General features: G+C 37.9%; 1 protein-coding gene and 1 non-coding gene across 10 annotated transcripts in view; one reads left to right on the plus strand and one right to left on the minus strand.

Annotated features, from left to right (window-relative positions):
• The window catches only part of NCOR1 (nuclear receptor corepressor 1), a 125,118-nt gene that overhangs the window by 46,743 nt on the left and 58,416 nt on the right, over positions 1-19,959 (minus strand). For 7 of the 9 annotated variants that reach the window (XM_058431987.1, XM_032139766.2, XM_032139765.2 and 4 more), the window contains 5 exons: positions 15,957-16,512; positions 13,067-13,196; positions 7,872-8,067; positions 3,163-3,336; positions 2,266-2,426 (listed from right to left, as the gene is read on the minus strand). In XM_058431987.1, coding sequence (XP_058287970.1) covers positions 2,266-2,426; positions 3,163-3,336; positions 7,872-8,067; positions 13,067-13,196; positions 15,957-16,512 — 1,217 coding nt within the window. The remainder of the gene's footprint in view (positions 1-2,265; positions 2,427-3,162; positions 3,337-7,871; positions 8,068-13,066; positions 13,197-15,956; positions 16,513-19,959) is intronic. The other 2 variants (XM_058431986.1, XM_032139767.2) reach the window with 2 other exon arrangements.
• Positions 13,402-13,505, plus strand: LOC116459582 (U6 spliceosomal RNA). Its single transcript, XR_004245620.1, has one exon. It is a non-coding gene; the product is annotated as a U6 spliceosomal RNA (small nuclear RNA).

Here is a 19,959-nt window from a genome sequence, read left to right on the forward strand (position 1 = left end):
AAACAGATTGTTTCTGCCTCTGCTGCTGCCAGGTGCCCATGAAAAAGTGAGGGCAAAAAAAGAAAAAAAGCAGGTTCTGAAGTATACCCTTGACTGGACCTACCCCGTAGATGCTGCTGCCAGTTGTCAGCAGTTTCTCCAAGACAGAATTAAAGTGAATGGAAAAGCTGGGAATCTTGGTGGAGGGGTATTAACTATTGAAAGGACCAAGAACACAAGCACCGTAACTTCTGAGGTGCCTTTTTCCAAAGGGTATTTGAAATAGCTCATCAAAAAATATCTGAAGAATAAGCTATGTGATTGGTCGTGCATAGCTGCTAATAGCAAAGAGAATTTCAGATTATGTTACTTCCAAAGTAACCAGGACAAAGAAGAGAAGGAAGATGAGGATTAAAACTCATTTACCTGGAATGTTTTGTGTGAGTTCTTGAATAAAACTTGGGAACCAAAAAAAGGGGGGAGACAGACATTGATAAGCTGATTATATAATTTATATGAAAATGCAAAAGACATCAAATAGCCAAAACAATCTTGAAAAATAAAAACACTGAAGACTTATACTACATGATTTCAGGACTTACAATAAAGCTATAGTAATCGAGACTGTGGTACTGGCAAAAGGATGAACAAGTAGATCAGTGGAACAGCATGGAGACAGTGCAGAAACAGACCCATATATACTGTCAAATGATTTCTAACAAAGGAACTAAAGCGATCAAATGAGTAAAAGACTTTTCAATTGGTGCTATTTTTCAACTAGAAATTTAAATAAAAATGAATGTTAATCCTGACCTCATACTATACACAAAAATTAATTTGAGACTGGTCACAGGCCTCAATATAAAAGCCAAAATTATAAAGCTTTCAGAAGAAAACACAGGCGAATATCTCATAACCTTGGAGCAGGCAAAGATTTCTTAGCAAAATAAAACTAATCATAGGAGAAAAAAGTGTGTATATATATTTAGACTATATAAAAATTTGAAACTTCTCATCAAAATACCGGTAAGAAAATAAACAGACAAAAAAACAGAGAAAATATTTGTAATACATATATCTAACAGAGAACTTTCAACCATAATAAAGACCTACAACACAGTATCAAAAAGACCCAGTAGAAACAGATAATCAGACTTAGTCACTTCATAGGTGTACAAATGGCCAATAAGCACATGAAAAGTGCCCAACATTGTTTGTTGTCAGGGAAATGTAAAATACAACCACAATAAGATATTATTACACACCAAGTATGACTAAAATGGCCAAGACTTGACAAAAGCAAGTGGAGCAACCACGTCTCGTACATTGCTAGTGGCAGCATAAAATTGTAGAACCATTCTGGAAAAGTATAAAACATACATAACCTAGTAATTCCACTCCCAGGTAATTGTACAAGAAAAATAAAAACATATGTCCACAAAGAACCCATTACAAGAATGCCCAGCTTTATTCATAGCTGCCGAAAACTGGAAATTGCTCAGGTTTTCATCAACAGGAGAATGGATAAACAAACTGGTATTACTCAGCAATAAAAAGGAAGAAACTACTGATTACATAAAACCCTGGATGAATTCCCTAAAACCATTATGCTGGGTTAAAGAAGACAGACACAAAAGAGTACCATGTTTGATTCCATTCTCAGGAAGTTCTAGAAAAGGCAAAACTAATCTACAACAACAGGAAGTTGAATAGTGGTTGCTTCAGGCAGTGGGAAGGAACATGAGAAAACTTTCTGAAGTGATGGAAGTGTTCAGTAAGTTGACAGGGGTGTGACCACTGATGTACACTTAGTCAAAACTGATGGAACTCTGAAGACCAGACCATATCTCAATTTTTTAAAGATTAATGAACCAGAAAAAAGATTTAGTGGCCAAAGTCAGAGTAAATTATAATACTAACCACCTACAATTTAATATTTAGAGCCTTTACCATATGTTAGTGAACAAATATTCTACTGTTTGAAACTAAGTTTAAAACTTGGTAAGTTTAGAGTGATGTAAATCAAACCAGGTGGTATGCCAAGTGCCAACTGTAATTAAATGGGTGGTATGCTATGACCACTCAATCTGGGTACATAACTCACTGAAAGTTCTGATTTGTGGCAAGAGTACAGTGACTGCTGCATTTTCTGGTCATTAGCTGTTGAAACTTCATATTCAGACAGATTATTATTTATTAGAACTCTGACAAATCAGTACGAGGAGGGACAAGTTTTAACAAAGCCATATTCAACAAGAAATCTACTGTAAAGAGAAGTCGTTTCACCTGTGAGATGGAGCCTCCCATTATAAAAGATGGTTTTTCTGAAGCCACTGTGGTTTTGGATGACGGGATGAGAGGGGGCGGCGGCCTGGTTGGTCGAGTTGTCGGAAGCCGAACGCCTTCAGGGAGATTAGTTATCACTTGATGTGGAGCAGGCTGAAGGACTTTTAAAAGGAAAGAAAAATGATTTTAAAATAGTCCATTTCCTAGTTTACAACATGTTACCTCTCTCAGTCATCCCTGAATTTTTAAATCACAAACTTAAAAATGCAAGATGAAACCAACAATGAACATTTCTATTTTAAATTTCTCATTCACGTAAGCCTGTATACATATTTAAGTCACAAATACTATTTGTGGGGTTGAAATATTCAACTCCCTTTCAAACCAGAGCTTTCAAGCTGATGCTCATTTCAAACTACTTCTGCTTAGCATAGCAAACATCAGTCTTCAAAAAATTTTTATCTCTCGCCATCACTCTTAGGGTACTTCTTAAAAACAGCTGATAACACTACTTCATAGAATGCGCAGACATGACTGACAACCAGTTATACATCCTTCTTGCGTCTTGCATATTCTGAGAAACATTTACTGATTCCGGATCTCACAGAACACTTGAATTTTGGGGATGGGGAGATCTCAAGACTTTTACAAATTTATGTACTCTTCTTAAAGGAAGAGCCCAGTCAATGTCACAGTATAAATGTGTGAACACAAATTTCCCAGTGGCCCAGTGAACTCAACTAAATACAACTGATGATGGAATGCAGAGAAACAAAGTCATTCTGAAACAGCAAGGACATGTCCTGGAAGAGCAGTTCATTCACAAGATTAAACCACCCACGTGGAACATCTGTGGGTGGATGGCCAGCAGCCACTGCACAGAGGAGTGATAATTACCTGGCGGGACACTATAGCGGGCTGCACTCATATCAGGCTGTGGAGCGGCTTTACTGACTTCTCTTGGAGAAAGCCTACACGGTGAGGCTGACCTTGCTGCAGTATTGTGCATCTGTGCTTCCTGTTCTAGAGCACGTTTGACCTCAGCATAAGGCATATAGGCGACTGATTTTCCTATGAAAGTTAAAGTTATCAAAATAAGGGAAGAACCCCAAATTAAAATAGTAAGTGTGAAAGGACCAAGCCCACACCATCCAGGGGCAGACCGACTATAAACTAACATTAAAGTCTAAAACTCCTGGGGGCAAAATCCACCCACAGAGAAGTTAAGAAATCCTGTAAATCTAAATCTCCTGTGTATCCTCAAAAATTCATTTATGAGTTTTCCCTTTAAAGGAACAAGAACTTCTCTTTCCTCTTAAGGAGAATCAAGTGTTTTCACATGCAATAAAATCACAACAGGCAAACATCAGATTATCAGGCAATTCTGTTAATTCAAATCTGGCCTGACTGGAGGTTATTAGCTTTGCGAGGATTTCACAAGTCTTATAATTAGCCTGTTGAAGCTCACTCCTTGCTAATATTCACAGAAATAAATTTAATTAAGAAATGGAAGAAGCCTTTCAAAAGATGCAGATCAAACTAATCCAAAAATTCTATATAAGCTTATAAAAACCATGAATATAACTACAATAATACTAATGAAAATTATCATGTAACTTATCTCCACATAAAGCATAAAGAAACTTTAAACATTTTAAAGGACACGCCAGAAATGCAGTCATATTAAGACTTTAAAATATATAGTTTCTTTTTAAAATGAAACATCTGTAATTTTTGAAAATCAAAAAAGCACAAAGTAAATTTGTAACCCTGACCACTTAGATTTGTAGCATTTTAATGTCTGTCAGAATAAATTCCCACTCATTTTATTTATTATTTTCATTACCTAGTTGTATCCATTTATCTTTCCAAGTAAATCTAAATTTAAAATCATTTTGAGTACTTCCTCTCAAAACAAAGAATAACTGGAATTTTCATTAGACTTGTATTAAATTTATGAATAAACACGGGTGACTTGACATTTTATAATGAGTTTTCTAGTTGAGAAATCTTGTTTTTGTCAGATAGTTCTATACATTGCTTGCTAAAAATTATTCCTAGATATGTCATATTGGTAAGAAAACCATCTCTTTCATATATATGAATTTATATAAATAAACCTGATTACTGCAGACATACAGGAAAGATGTGGATTTCTGTGTAATAATTTTTTCTGAGAAACCTAATGAACTTTCCTTTTAGCTCTAATAACTTTTCAGTTGATTTGTTTAGGCTTTCTAGGTGAATAATCTTATCCTGTAAATAATTTGTCTTTTCCCTTCAAATACCTAAACCTCTTATTTCCTTACTACACTATCTTTTGTAAGGTGCTTTTAAAAATCAGAAACAATTACAAAAATATCAACTGATATTCAAGTGCTAGGCAGTGTGCATTACATATAATATCTATTTAGCCCTCAAGACCAATGTGATTATTAACATCATTTTACAGATGAGGAAACTGAGGCTCAGAAAAATCACATCTAATTGCCCAATCAAGGTCTACCAGCGATTTTTTTAAAAGCAGTATAATTCCGGACCGTTAGCTCTAAACCACAGTGCAATAGTGTCTCACTAAAGGACTGGGTGTGGAATTTCAGATGTCTCTGGGGTATCCATCAAGATGACGGTACTTTTTCCTTCTTTGACATATTAATATAATGAATTAGAGTAAGTGTCCTAATACTGAGAAAACAGATTTATGAAATAACCCAACTCCAAAAGAAAATCACCACTTCTTTCCTAGAGAATTTAATATGATAATGTATTAAAAATCCAATGTCTGATTATTTTACCATTTCCAGTAAGTTTGTAACTATGTTTAAAAAAAAAAAAAAATCCACTGGTCATAGTAGTGGTTTTTTTTTTTTTTTTAATGATGGAAATTTGGATGGTTCTAAACACAGCTATTTAAATCACCATGTACCCAGAGCAGGAAAAGAAAAACAGCAACAGCAACAGCAACAAAATAAACATGTAACAAACTAGGGTCAGTTACACAGAAGCATTAACTCTTATTTTAATTGGATAATTTTGTTAAATTTGCATTAGAAGTTCAATTCTAACTCTACCTCCATATGCTTAAGTTTGAGTTCCCTCACTGTACAAAAGAGGCTTAGAAGTTATCAGTAAAGCAGAGGTCAACTCGTGTAAATGTTACCGGTAAGTAAAAACAATTCTCAAAGGTTTTTTTTCAACCTTTTCTACAGATGGGAAAAGCTTTAAGCAACTTAAAACAGGCATACCTACAGTAATTATTTATACCATTCACATTAAGAGAAATAAATACAACCAAATAGTTGGACAACAAGTGCTGCCTGTGACTTGCTAAAAAGAGACCATGAAGCAGAAAAGTAAAAACCATGGCCCTAATTCAGGTGGACTGTACCAATATTTGGTGATACTTTACACATAAATCCATACTATCACTCTTCTTCACATTCTATAAACTGTTCTATAAGGTTAAATTTAAACCGTTTTTGTCAAACATTCTAGACACAAGCATCTTAACTGCAAACATTTAAATGTTATTTGAAAGGTTATCCTATATACTGAACTACAGGATAGACTCAAGGAAAAGACTTCCGGTACTTGTTAAACAAATTACAGGATGAATACACTAGGGAGATTAGCTAAAACAAAACAACCTTTGGATAAACTTTCCCTACTTTGTAGAGCATCACCTTCGACCAAACTGTAAAATTCTTAATGTCATACTAATCAAAAGTATAATTACAATTTGGTTTTAAGATGACTGAATTATGATTAAAAATTAGGATACCATTGAGATCTAAACTACGTGTATTAATGTGACTAACACAGAGAAATATAATTCACAGTTTGGAGTCTCAGAATTTGGGGCTCTAGCCTGGTTCAGTTTCTCCAGTTCCCAAATACAACTCATTTTATAAAGCAGACCAATAAAAGATACTGCGGCTTTAAAATTATGATATCCATGTTAAAATGACCCAGATATTACTAACAATAATGTTATGCTTTGGCATAAGTTCAACAAATGATACTATCTGAATGTCATTTTTCTAACTTTTACTACTTCTTCACAAAATCTATCCTAAATAATTAATGTAAGGAATACATCCAGAGACTTTTATTCTCTAAAGTATCATTTTCCACTTATGGATTTCCTCATAATTGGAATGTTCAAAAGACAAACACCTGCGATAAGTCCATTAATACCCTGTAGTGAAACACGATAAGGATATCTCCATTATGTCATTCATTTATAATTCTTTCCTTTAAGGTGTAACTACTGAGTACATGTTGTGTCAATTACAGAACTAGGGATTAAGAATTCCCTACAACCAACAGAGTAAAAGCCTAAAAGTTATCAATATTTCTATCTTCATTCAAGGAAATATTCATTTAGCACCTTTTATACTCCTTGGTGGATATTATCATTCTGGTTCACATTTTTCCTAGCACAAGATTTATGTTTAAAAGATTAACAAGTTTACATTTAAAACTCTAATAGAAGAGGTTCAGTGTATTAGGCAACTAATAACTCAATATTGGTGTGATCTGGGCAGAGTCAGCATGATCAGTTAAGTACCACAGTTCCTATTTTATATTAAATAACCCTTGGAATGCATGGCATTGTAAAGCTAATAGCTCTTATTTAGCTAAATAAAGTACTGTAAAGAATCTTCTGAATCATTCTATTTCAGCATTCTTACATTCTAAGCATATTGTAGCATATAAGTAGACAATAAACTCATTTTTAACCAGAAACATGTGCCAATTCTTCTAACCATGTCAGAAGAATGTATTAAAACTTAAAAACCACCCTTCTTTTTTTTAAAGAAAGTAAAAGTGTATCACACACCAACTAAAACAGCAACGGACCAAATCAGATCTATCACTTGAAATAAAAACAGTGATGTAACAATGAAAACAGGTACCTCCACAGTATCTACTGTGTATATACAGTACTAACACACTAATTAATATGTAATAACATGCTACATTATACATAAAATAACGCACAGCCACGTGTTATATAACAATACCGAATGCTCCTTCCTTAACTTTACAACCACAGCAAGGTAGACGTGTACTATTATTTTCATTTTACAGATGAGAAAACTAAAGCTATGAAAGGTTAAGTGACTTGCCTGTGGCCACACAGCTGGCAAATGCCAAGGTGAAGGCTTAGCCAGCGTCTGATTGGGAATATCCACTACACAAAGTTGTGTCTCTCATCTACCAGAGAATGTGAATATTACACTGTAATATTTGAAGGTGATTTGCTTCAAGGACAGAACAACAATTCTCACTTACTCTGAAAATTCAGATGAATGGAACATAAAGCGTGACTTTATTTATAATGTCTTCCAGCATAAAGATGAATATCAGAAAATTCACATTAACTAGAATGCTATTAAAAATGTTACTGGCATCCTTTAGTAGTTAATAATACTAACATTTCTTCACAGTTTAAGGTCAATTTAAGGAACTGTGTCTGTTAGGAACAAATATAATAATCAATTGGGAGGCTGACAACTTACAAAGCACAATGGACACTGCTTTTGGGTTTAGCTTTATTTCCCTTCATAAAAGTTCTCTTGGTGATAGCTCTATTTACCTACCTTCCCACTCTCTGTTTGGACTCTTGGATGTGCCACATGGACTTGTAGAACTTCTACATTCCAAATCTATCTGTTCTTGTCTCTGCCGCTGCTCCTCCAGGAGTGCTGACTCATGCATTGCTTTAATGTGTCGCTGATAGAGAGCATAGCCACTCACTGGGGTTCCAATTGGTATGTTACATGGGGTGCAGGATACCTATAGGAAGAAAATAAATCTAAATATGCAAACAACCAATGTAATAATTGCCATCTGTTACAAGTAATGTAATGCTTATTTCTGTCATGTTATTGGTTGAATTGATTTTATCATTTTTTAATCAAAGTTATCTTCAAGAATAATGCTTAAGGCATTGCAGTGGCTCATGCCTGTAATCCCATCACTTTGGGAGGCTGAGGCAGGCAGATCACCTGAGGTCAGGAGTTCAAGACCAGCCTGGGCAACATGGTGAAACCTCGTCTCTACCAAAAATACAAAAATTTAGCTGGGTGCGGTGAGGCATGCCTGTAGTCACAGCTACTCGGGAGGCTGACACAAGAGAATCACTTGAGCCTGGGAGGCAGAGGTTGCAGTGGGCTGAGACTGCACCATTGCACTCCAGCCTGGGCAACACAGCAAGACCTAGTTTTCTTTCAGAACTGATCACAATATAAATCACACAAGCTATAATAAGAGAAATCAAAAATCAGAAATCACAACACATCTGTCTGATTCTAATTTATGGCAGCCAAGTCCCTTGTGGCCCCAGGTCCCATCCCTCATCTCTCTTTCACCAGGGATCAGATCCATTTATATATTTTTTTCTTTTTCTTTCAGACATAGTCTCACTCTGTTGTCCAGGCTGCAGTGCAATGGTGCAATCTTGGCTCACTGCAACCTCCACCTCCTGGGTTCAAGCAATTCTCCTGCCTCAGCCTCCCAAGTAGCTGGGATTACAGGTGTGCACCACCACACCCGGCTAATTTTTCTATTTTTTTAGTAGCAAAGGGGTTTCACCATGTTGGCCAGGCTGGTCTCGAACTCCTGGCCTCAAGTGATCCGCTCACCTCAGCCTCCCAAAGTGCTGGAATTACAGGTATGAGCCACTGTGCCTGGCAGATCACATCCATTTATGTTGATTTAAATGTCATCCATTTGTTAATGATTCACAAATTTTCTACTTCCTCAAGACACTTTCCCCAAGTTCCACACTTACATAAAATGGCCTACCTAACAACTCCACTTGGGATATCTCAAGGAAGCTCAGAACTTACGTTAAAGGGAACTTCCCATTTTCGAAACTCCATTCTTCTTCAGTTGCTCCCCATTTTAGACATGGAACCCCAGGTGCTTCAGCCAGAAACCTGGCAGCCATCCTTGACTAATCAATCTCCTCCTCTCCCACAACCAATTCATTCACATAGCCATTCCCTTATGATAGAAATGGACTGTTTCTTAAGATAGGCCATCCATAACCATCCAATAAAACATGGTGATTCCCTCCGTTTTCCTTCTCATTGCAGCCTGTTCATTGCTTTCACAGTACACAGTATTTGCCAGTTTGAAACTGTTTTATTTTTCTGTCTCTCTGACTTTATGAAGAAAACAACACAAGCTGTTTTGTCCAATACTTAAAAAAACAGCCCAGAACACAGTCCAGGATTAAATACCTCATGAATAACAAATATCCCTAGAAAGCCCTAGAGGTCTGACTTTTTTTAGAATCTGGTAACTTGGCCGGGCGCAGTGGCTCACGCCTGTAATCCCAGCACTTTGGGAGGCTGAGGCGGGCGGATCACGAGGTCAGGAGATCGAGACTATCCTGGCTAACACGGTGAAACCCCGTCTCTACTAAAAATACAAAAAATTAGCCAGGCAAGGTGGCGGGCACCTGTAGTCCCAGCTACTAGGGAGGCTGAGGCAGGAGAATGGCGTGAACTCCGGGGGGCGGAACCTGCAGTGAGCCAAGATCGCGCCACTGCACTCCAGCCTGGGTGACAGCGAGACTCCGTCTCAAAAAAAAAAAAAAAAAAAAAAGAATCTGGTAACTTACGACTTCCATAGTTTTTCCCCTAGCATAATCACTGATCCTAAAACCCATAACTTTCTTGCCTTTGTGCTTTGTCTTACATGTAAACATAGCTTTTCCTCCTTTTGCTATAACGCCAAATGAGCTGTTTTGATCCAACGAAAATATTATTTATTATGCAGAGTCTTCTATAAGTTTCTAATTAAGAAGACAGTCCCTCTTCTCCAAAACATCCATAGTATTTTTTAACTTAATAGAGCATCGCATTTTAACTCATTTTAACCTTTACGATAATTTTTTTTAATGCCTTTTTTTCTGAGACAGTGTCTCGCTTTTTCACCCAGGCTAGAGTGCAGTGGCGCCATCTCACTTCACCACAACCTCAAACTCTCGAGCTCAAGGAATCCTCCCACCTCAGCCTCCCAACCACAGGCACATGGCACCATGAGGAGCTAAATTTTTTTTTTTCTTCTTTTTTTTGAGACGGAGTCTCGCTCTGTCACCCAGGCTGGAGTGCAGTGGCGTGATCTCGGCTCACTGCAAGCTCCGCCTCCCAGGTTCACACCATTCTCCTACCTCAGCCTCTCCGAGTAGCTGGGACTACAGGTCCTGCCACCACGCCTGGCTAATTTTTTTGTATTTTTAGTAGAGATGGGGTTTCACCGTGGTCTCGATCTCCTGACCTCGTGATCCGCCCGCCTCGGCCTCCTAAAGTGCTGGGATTACAAGCGTGAGCCACCGCGCCCGGCCTTTTTTTTTTTTTTTTTTTGGAGAGACAGAGTTTCGCCGTGTCACCCAAGCTGGTCTTGAACTCCCGCGGTCAAGTGATCCACCCACCTCAGCCTCCCAAAAGTGTTGGGATAACAGGCATGAGCCACCACGCCCAGCCTCTTTGCCTTATTATGCAGACCAGTCCCTAAGTTTTTTGAAATCAGAGGCTATAATATATAAATACTCTCCACAATATTAAGAACCTTGTCTTAAACTAATCACTCAATAAGTGTCCGTTTGAATGAATCAGTGAATGAACAAATGTTTAATGATATTTTTGTGGTAAGTACACAATTAAAAACTTTTACCACTTATTATTTGAGATAGAAAACACATTTTTGAATAAAGCAAGAGCTTTAAATATTTGAATAAATAGAAAATAACTAAAGAAAAGAACAATACCCAAGATTGGAATTTAGTATCAAAAATGAGTCAAATTTTACAGATTATTAAGGTAAAATGTAAATAAAATATACTTGAAATCTGTAGATTATTAAGGTAAAATATAAAAATAAACTAGACTTGAAATTGTATACTGGAGTTGGCCATAATCTCTATAATTTATTCTAAATATTCAAAACCTAATTACATGCTTAATGCTACTACTGTTTTATGGCTCCTTATTGCTGTGGTTACAAACAAAAACAGGACTTACTAATATTTATGGCTAGAGCATAGTATTTCTTTTTTTTTCTTAACTGGAAATGACCGTTTCAATCAATCATCACAAGTCATTTGAAAAAGCAATGTACTAAGGATATAACCTTTGGTTATCTCAAAGAGTTTACTCAAAGTTAGACTCAGCATCTTCCTACCCTTCTCTCCCATATGTCTTAGCACTCCCTAACCCAAGCCCAGCACAAGAGGATATAAGAAAAACCAAGGTACTAAAATCAAAGACTGACCATACAGGTACTAGTCACAATAGTCCAGAGGTGGAAGCAATCCAAATGTCTATGAATGGATGAATGAATAAAATGTGGTATAAAGATATAATGGAGTATTATTCAGCCTTTAAAAAGAAAGAAATTCTGGCACCTGCTAAGTATACCTGGAGGACATTATGCTGAGTGGAATAAGCCTATCACAAAATGACAAATACTGTATGATTTCATTTATATGACATAGTGTGGTACAATAAAAATTAAATATTTGGTCCTTCTCCCAAAGACTTTTTTTGTTCCAAATCCTTAGAATTTCCAGAGCAGTAAGAGTGTCTTTTGTATGCTAACAAGATGACTCCTGGCTGGGGCCTCTAGATTGCCTCAGGATAAGGGCTGACAGCCCAAAAAACCACAAGGCAGAAGGCTAGAACTTCTTCGGGGATTGGGGTAGGATGTCTCTCAATATTTTGCCCATACTGGATTTGAACTTGCAATCCTCTTGCCTCAGCCTCCCAAATAGCTGGGACTACTGGCGGGCACCACTACGCCCAGCAAAGGCTGGAACTTTCAGCTCCATCCAGCTCACCCCACCCCCAACCCTCCAGGGAGAGGAGAGGGGCTAAAGGTTCATGCACCCATCACCAATGGCCAATGATTTAATCATTCATACCTATGTGATGAGGCCTTCATAAAAATCCCAAACGATGGGGTTTAAAGAGTTTCCAGGTTGGTGAACACGTGGAGTTGCTGGGAGGGAGGCAGACCTAGAGAGGGGACAGAAGCTCCACACCCCTTCTGCACACCTTGCCCGATCCATCTCTTCCATTTGGCTGTTTCTGAGTTATACCCTTTATAATGAACCAGTAATTATAAGTAAAGCACTTTCCTAAGTTCTTGAGGCATTTTAGCAAATTATGGAACCTGACGGGGAGAGTCGGAGGAATCCCCAATCTGCAGCCTAGTCAGAAGTGTGAGTAACCTGGGGACCCAATACCTATAGAACTGGCATCAGAAATGGGGGTAGCCTTGTCGTACTGAGCCCTTACACTTGTGGTATTAGACGATCATGCCGGGTAGTTAGTGTCCGAATTGAACTGACTGTAGGAACCTAGTTGGTGACCAAAGAGGTGGAGAATTCATTGGTGTGAGGAAAAAACCCATACATTTGGTATAGTAAGTATTGTGGGAAAAAACAGTTTATTGGTATCTAAACTGTGTGTTAAATTCATAGAACCAGAAAGCAAAACAGTGGTTACCAGTGGCAAGCGGCAAGAGGAAGAGAGGAGTTGTTTAATTAATTTTGCATTTGAAAGATGAAAAGGTCCTGGGGATCATTTTCTAAACAATGTCAATATACTTAACACACTTAACACTAGTGAACTGTATACTTAGAATTGGTTACAATTATTAATTTCATGTTATGTTTTGTACCACAATTTTTTTTAATCAAGAACCAATTAAAGAACAGAAGAAATATGTCTATAAAAGTCTCAGTTTTTCATCTTTAGTTTTCTTCCTCACGATAAAAACTTACCATTGGTGGGATAACAGCAGCTCGATGCTGAAGCTGTGGCAGATCCAGTGGATTTGGTTTTAATGGGGATGAGACTAGTATAGATCCAGCGGGGTTTAACAGTGAAGGCTTTGAGTCCATAGGAAACATTCTGCAATTGCAATTTAAAAAAAAGATAAATGAATACATTTTTAAGACTCAAACATAAATCACTATAATTTCTTCTAAGTTAGTATGTACATACACATGCACACATGGACACATGGACACACATATATTAACCCATATAAAATATTTGGACAATTAAGGAAAAAGGACCTATAAAGCTGATTTTCCAGATAAAGAAACTGAATATCGTACTCACTTCAGCAGCACACATACTAAAATTGAAATGATACAAAGATTACCATGGCCCCTGCGCAAGAAAAACATGCAAATTTGCAAAGTATTTTATATTAGAAAGAAAAGAAAAAAGAAACCTAATACTGACTTACAGGTTGAAATTTATCTGAATTGTCTATATCTAACCAACAAAACAATCTGAACAAAGTCCATTTAAAACTGTTCAGTCCTAATTTACCACAAATATCCTAACATGGGTTAAAAACTAGTTACCTGTTAAAGGCTGTTTTATTGGGATCACAGAGTATTTTTTTTTTTAATATTTGAATAAGCTGCTGTGATTTTTAAATTGAAAATTTCATCCAAAATTCCAGACCTCTGGCTTCTCATGAAAAATGGAAAGAACCAACAACACGAAATCAGCACTCCCCAAGAGCAGCGACCTGCCATACATCTAGCAGCCGCCGTCCCCCTCACATGAGCACACACTCCTCTGCTCACCATAGTCCCTGCCATCTCACACTCCACCGGCTGATATTGCCAATACCTACACTCAAGTTTAGGATACCCAATATATAAACTTGAGGAAATTTTGTACTAGTGTCATGCTTTATGGGCCTGGTCATATTTCCCAATGTTGTCATGGTCACTGGGGGAAGGTGAACATTTAAAAATGTATAAATTGGTAAGAAAATTAAAATGTATTTAAAAAAACAATTCACATACTACATAAAGAAGAAAGATATGAAAGCTATAGAAAATTGGAAGTGTTATTTCAGTCATTTGGGAGCAGTGTAGACTTTAGGGTGTCATTAAGAAACCATCATATTTTTCCAAGGAATTTCTGAATTTCAAAACTACTATCATGTTCATCTCTTAGGATGTTTACCATTTAAAATTACTGCCATCCTACCTAATTTTTCCTTCATGTATAGTTACCAAGACCAACAGTGCAAAACACAGATAATCCTTATTTTAGATGAGATGTTTCATTAAAGGATGCTTAAAAAGGGACTACACAGCTTGAATTCATTTATGTTTACTGCAGTTAAAGACTGACACCATTAAAATAAAATCTAGATTACTCTGAGGTGAAAGAAAAAGTGACAGTCAAATTTTCTGGTAAACCAATAGTTAAGCAGAACACTATTTTATTTCAATTCATGTTGATGAAAATTCTAGCATCTACTATATAAAACACTCTTTGAGGAATCAGCACTATAGTGCTCCATATTATTATTCTAGTATCAAATCTCATTATGGAGTACATAAAATATAAAATATATTGCATATGAACTGAAAATACAGTGACACCAAGACACACTCTGAAAGCTAAACTTTGAAGAGAATTTAGCTATCTGTTGAGTAGCTTGTCTCTTTTTTCTTATTAAAAAGAAAAAAAGGAGTGGGGTTTAATTGGGTTCGGATTAAGTGATGTTTCAGTCTAATTCACTTCTAGAATTTGCACCAATTTACCATTCTACTAAAATTATAAGTGATTCAATTTCTTTTAAGGAAAAGGAAACACCAGGAAATAAAATATATTAAATAAAGTAATAACTATACCTGTAAAATATGTATCTTTTACTGTAATTTTTACAAAAACCATAAAGATATGATGTACTTTTTGTATAATTAATTAACCTTTAATGACTAAAAATACTTGTAAACTGCAGGGAGTGGTGGCTCACGCCTGTAATTCCAGCACTTTGGGAGGCTGAGGTGGGTGGATCACCTGAGGTCAGAAGTTTGAGACCAGCCTGGCCAACACGGCAAAACCCCATCACTACTAAAAATACAAAAATTAGCCAAGCATGGTGGCGTGTGCCTGTAGTCCCAGCTACTCAGAAGGCTGAGGCAGAAGAATCACGTGAACTCAAGAGGTGGAGGATGCAGTGACCCGAGATCATGCCCTTGCACTCCAGCCTGGGGAAGAACGAGACTACGTCTCAAAAAAAAAAAAAAAAAAAACCTTGTTAATTAATCTGCATTATACCTGATATTTTAAATTACAAATATGAACAATCTAAAATGTTAACTGATACAAAAAAGTGGTCATAATTATCATTAATTTGCATTTAAATTATGCTTTCTAAAAATTTTCAGAACACTGAACATGTCTCTCTTTTCAGCATTTTCTTCTATCTAACAAGTAGGGGCTGGTAGACCTTGTTTTGAGGTTGCACTGCCTTAGAGAAGCGGGAGCTCCTCAATGCCTCTAAGCCTCCACCTTCTTCTACCACATCCCACTGCTGCCCTTCTCGGGCACAACAGTTATCTGTGGTTTATTCACAACTTTATTAGTTGAAATTCCCTGTTATGCTATCATACAGAATACACGTAACAAGACAGATGTAGGAGAAATGTATAATCTGTTTCATTAAAATGATCATACAACAGTTTGTGGTTATTTAAACAGAACAGTATCAGCCCAATACTAAAATCATACAGACTACCTATAACGTGCCAATATTTACATAGGAGCCATGTCTGCAGCCAGCACCACCCTGTGATTCTGTCACCAACCAGCAGAGTAAGCACAGAGGAGGACTTATGGAACAAGCCTCACCTCTGCCTCTCTGGCTCTCCATCCACATCCTCATCAGCGCTGCACGTGGCACTGGAATCATTGTCTGACTGGGGCTCGGGCCTTTGGGCATTTATTTGCTGAGCTACCACCAATTCTTCATCTCTAGGTTCCACCTTCTCACTGGCTCTATCCAAGTCTCTTTCTTTGGTATTATCACCTTCAACTTTAGATGCATGGTTTTCTGGCACCCTCACTTCAATATCCACAGAGTCAGCTTTGGTAGTGGGCGGGGGATCACAAACAGAACCCCCTTCGGCACTGTGCTCCTGCTGATCTACGTCCATCTGCTCTGCTGTCTCAGCACTGATGTTGTCATTCACCTGGGTCTCCACACTTTCATCTTCAGCTGGTTTTGTACTTGGAACTGCTGAGGAGGGAGATGTACTGGGTGCAGTTTCCGTGGTGGGCTCAAGCTCAACCGCAGGTTCTGTGTTTCCTCGAGAAGTAGCATTTTCAGGACTGTCTTCGCTGGGCTTGACAGCTTCAACTGGTGAAGGAGAAGGAGCACTTTCTGTATCAGAACTATTTTCTGCACCTTAAAGATAATGATACAGCATAAAAATCTGATAATGAACATGTTTCAGGTGGTGATAGAAACCATGCTTGAAAGTAGTTGTTTAGGATGAATTCTATTCCTTTGATGACCTCACTGAAGTATTTACAGCCATTGAGAAGGCTAAAGTTTCCTACAGAATATAAAAGTGAAAGATCAAATTATCTTGACCTTCTGAAACTAAAAGCATAAAGGATTTTAATGTCTGAAAATAATTTATATGAAATTGAAAAAGAATGAACAATAAAACTAAACAAAAAACATTCCTATAAATGATGACATTCTGGTGTATTTCTAGAAGCCTCTTCCTGTGAATTTCCTTTTACCCAGCTGAATTGACACTCTAGAACGGCTCCATCCAATAGGCATATAATGTAATCACATCTGTAATTTTAATTTTTCTGATGGCCACATTTAAAAAGTAAGAAGAAATGGGTCAAATAATTTAAACTATTTTTTTTAATTTTTTAATTTTTTGGAGATGGGGTTTCGCTCTTGTTACCCAGGCTGGAGTGCAATGGTGCGATCTCAGCTCACTGCAACCTCCACCTCCCGGATTCAAGCGGTTCTCCTGCTTCAGCCTCCCAAGTAGCTGGATTTACAGGCGTGTGCCACCATGCCCAGTTAATTTTGTAGAATTTATTTAATTAACCCAGTATATGTGAAATATCATTTTAACATGTGATCAATAGCGAAAAATCATAAAAAGATTATTTTTCCTTTTTTTGGAACTAAATCTTCAAAATCTGGTGTGTATTTTACATTTTTTGCATATCTAATTTTTTTTTTTGGAGGCAGAGTCTCACTGTGTCACCCAGGCTGGATGGCAGTGGTGCTATCTTGGCTCACTGCAGCCTCCGCCTCCCAGGTTCAAGCGATTCTTATGCCTCAGCCTCCTGAGTAGCTGGGATTATAGGTGCCTGGCACCATGCCCAGCTAATTTTTGAATTTTTAGTAGAGATGGGGTTTCACCATGTTGCCCAGGCTGGTCTTGAACTCCTGACGTCAGGTGATCCGCCTACCTCGGACTCCCAAAGTGCTGGGATTACAGGCATAGGCCACAGCACCCAGCCTGCATATCTAAATTTAAACTAGCCAAATTTCAAGTGCTCAATAGCCACAAGTGTCTAGCGGCTACCACACCGGACAGAAGGCTCTAGAATAATATTTCGCAGATTTTTAATTTAATATTGTAACACAGATCTTTCCCCATATCGTTTATATTGTTCTATAAATAGACTTTCAGTGCTTTTTGACATCTTTACCTAGATATATCAAAGGCATCACAAATTCAGTATGTTCTGTACTAGAGTTGTAATAACCACTTGCAAATCAGATTCTTTTCTAGGGTTTACTATCCAATTAAACAAAACAGAGACCAAGAAGTCATCTTTTAAACCCTCCTCTCATTTACCCCATATCCGGCCTTGACAAGGCTCACTGATTTTCTCTCTAAAAATTTCTCTTGAATCTATCCAATCCTGTTCAACTTCACAGCTAGCACTCTAGTCCAAAACCAACTCTCTTCACTCCACTTCAGACCATTCTCTACAACAAAGACGGAGCTGTCTTTTTAAAAGCCAGATTTTACCATAATAACTCACTCTCTCTCTCATAACTTTTCAATGGACCCCCATTACTGTTAGGATAAAGTTCCAAAATTGCTGGTATGGTCTGCAAGGCCTTGCCCAGTGGGCCCCCTCCAGCCTCTCCAGCTTGCACACAGCTCTCTGAATTCAAGTCACACTGGCCTTTATTTAGTTTGTTCAATGCCTCATGCATCTTCTACCAGAGACTTTGTATATGCCATTCACCTTTACTGAAAGGCTCTTTCACCTACTTTTCCTTTGGTGATCAACTCAAACATCACATGCTTAAAAAGCCTTCTATGGGCTGGGCGCAGTGGCTCACGCCTGTAATCCCAGCACTTTGGGAGGCCGAGGTGGATGGACCACCTGAGGTGAGGAGTTTGAGATCATCCTGACCGACATAGTGAAACCCCCATCTCTACTAAAAATACAAAATTAGCCACTTGTGGCATGCCTGTGCTCCCAGCTACTTGGGAGGCTGATGTAGGATAATCGCTTGAATCCAGGAGGTGGATGTTGCGGTGAGCCGAGATCGTGCCAGCCTGGGCAACAAGAGTGAAACTCTGTTCCCCCCACCCCCAAAAAAAGCCTTCCATGGTTTCCTTAACAAAGTTATATTTTGCTAATATAGTTCTGATACCACATGTACTAGTTACAGTTACAATCTTACATTTATTTACTAGAATGATTTCTGGGTATTTCTTCCACTAGGCTATAAACTCCATGAAGACAGAGATCATATATTTTGATTATCACTTAAGTACTAGCCTGGTACACAGTAGACTCAAATACTGGCTGGATTATAAAGTATATGAATGGTTGTGAAAATCTAAGTAACCATCTGGGAAAAAAAATTTTTTAATTGTATATAACATACAGCAAAATAAAAAAAACTTCTACAAATTCATTCTTTCAAATATGATGAAGTGTCAACTATGTATGTGCAGGGAGCTGTCTGAGGTACCACGGACATAGCAATTTAAAAAAAATCTAAGCAGATGCTCTCATGGAGCCCACATTCTAGCGTGAAATAGACAACAGTAAATATGTGATATATATAGGCTGAGAGTGGTGGTTCACGCCTATAATCCCAGCACTTTGGGAAGTTAAGGCAGGAAGAATGCCTGAGGCCAGGAGTTCAAGACTAGCTTGGGTCACATAGTAAGACCTCATCTCTACAAAAAAATAACAAAATTAGCTGGTCATGGTGGCATACACCTGTAATCCCAGCTATTGGGAGGCTGAGGCAAGACAATCACTTGAGCCCAAGAGGTCAAGGCTTGCAGTGAGCCGTGTTCACGCTGCTACACTTCAGCGCTGGGTAACAGAGTGAGACCCTGTCTCAAAAAAACAAAAGAAGTGATATATCAGGTGGTGATCAGTGCAGTGACTAAACGACAAAACTGAGAAAGAAGTGGGTGAGGAGGTATTATAGAATAAAGTGATATCTGAACAGAGGACTCAAGGAAACGAGAGAATGAGCCCTGGGCACATGGTGGGGAAGAGCATCCCAGGTAGAGGGATTAGAAAGCACAAAGGCTCCTGAAGTCGGGGTTGGTTTGCCCAGGAACAGCAAAGAGGACAGCGTGGTTGGAGCAGAGGGGGCCAACGAAAAAGTAGCTGGCAGAAACTTCACAGAGGTACAAAGGTCAGTTCATGCAGAGCCTCATAAATTGCAGTAAGGCCTTGGGTCTTTATTCTTACTGAGATGGGAAAGTATTACAGAATTTGGACTAGAGAAGAAACATGATTTGATTCACATTTTCTAAGAATCACTCGGGCTGCTGTGGAAGAAAAAACAGAATGGACCTTGTCTCTACATAAAATAAAATAGTACATT

Source organism: Hylobates moloch, unplaced genomic scaffold (assembly GCF_009828535.3).
Source record: "Hylobates moloch isolate HMO894 unplaced genomic scaffold, HMol_V3 SCAFFOLD_19, whole genome shotgun sequence".
Lineage (NCBI taxonomy): Eukaryota > Metazoa > Chordata > Mammalia > Primates > Hylobatidae > Hylobates > Hylobates moloch.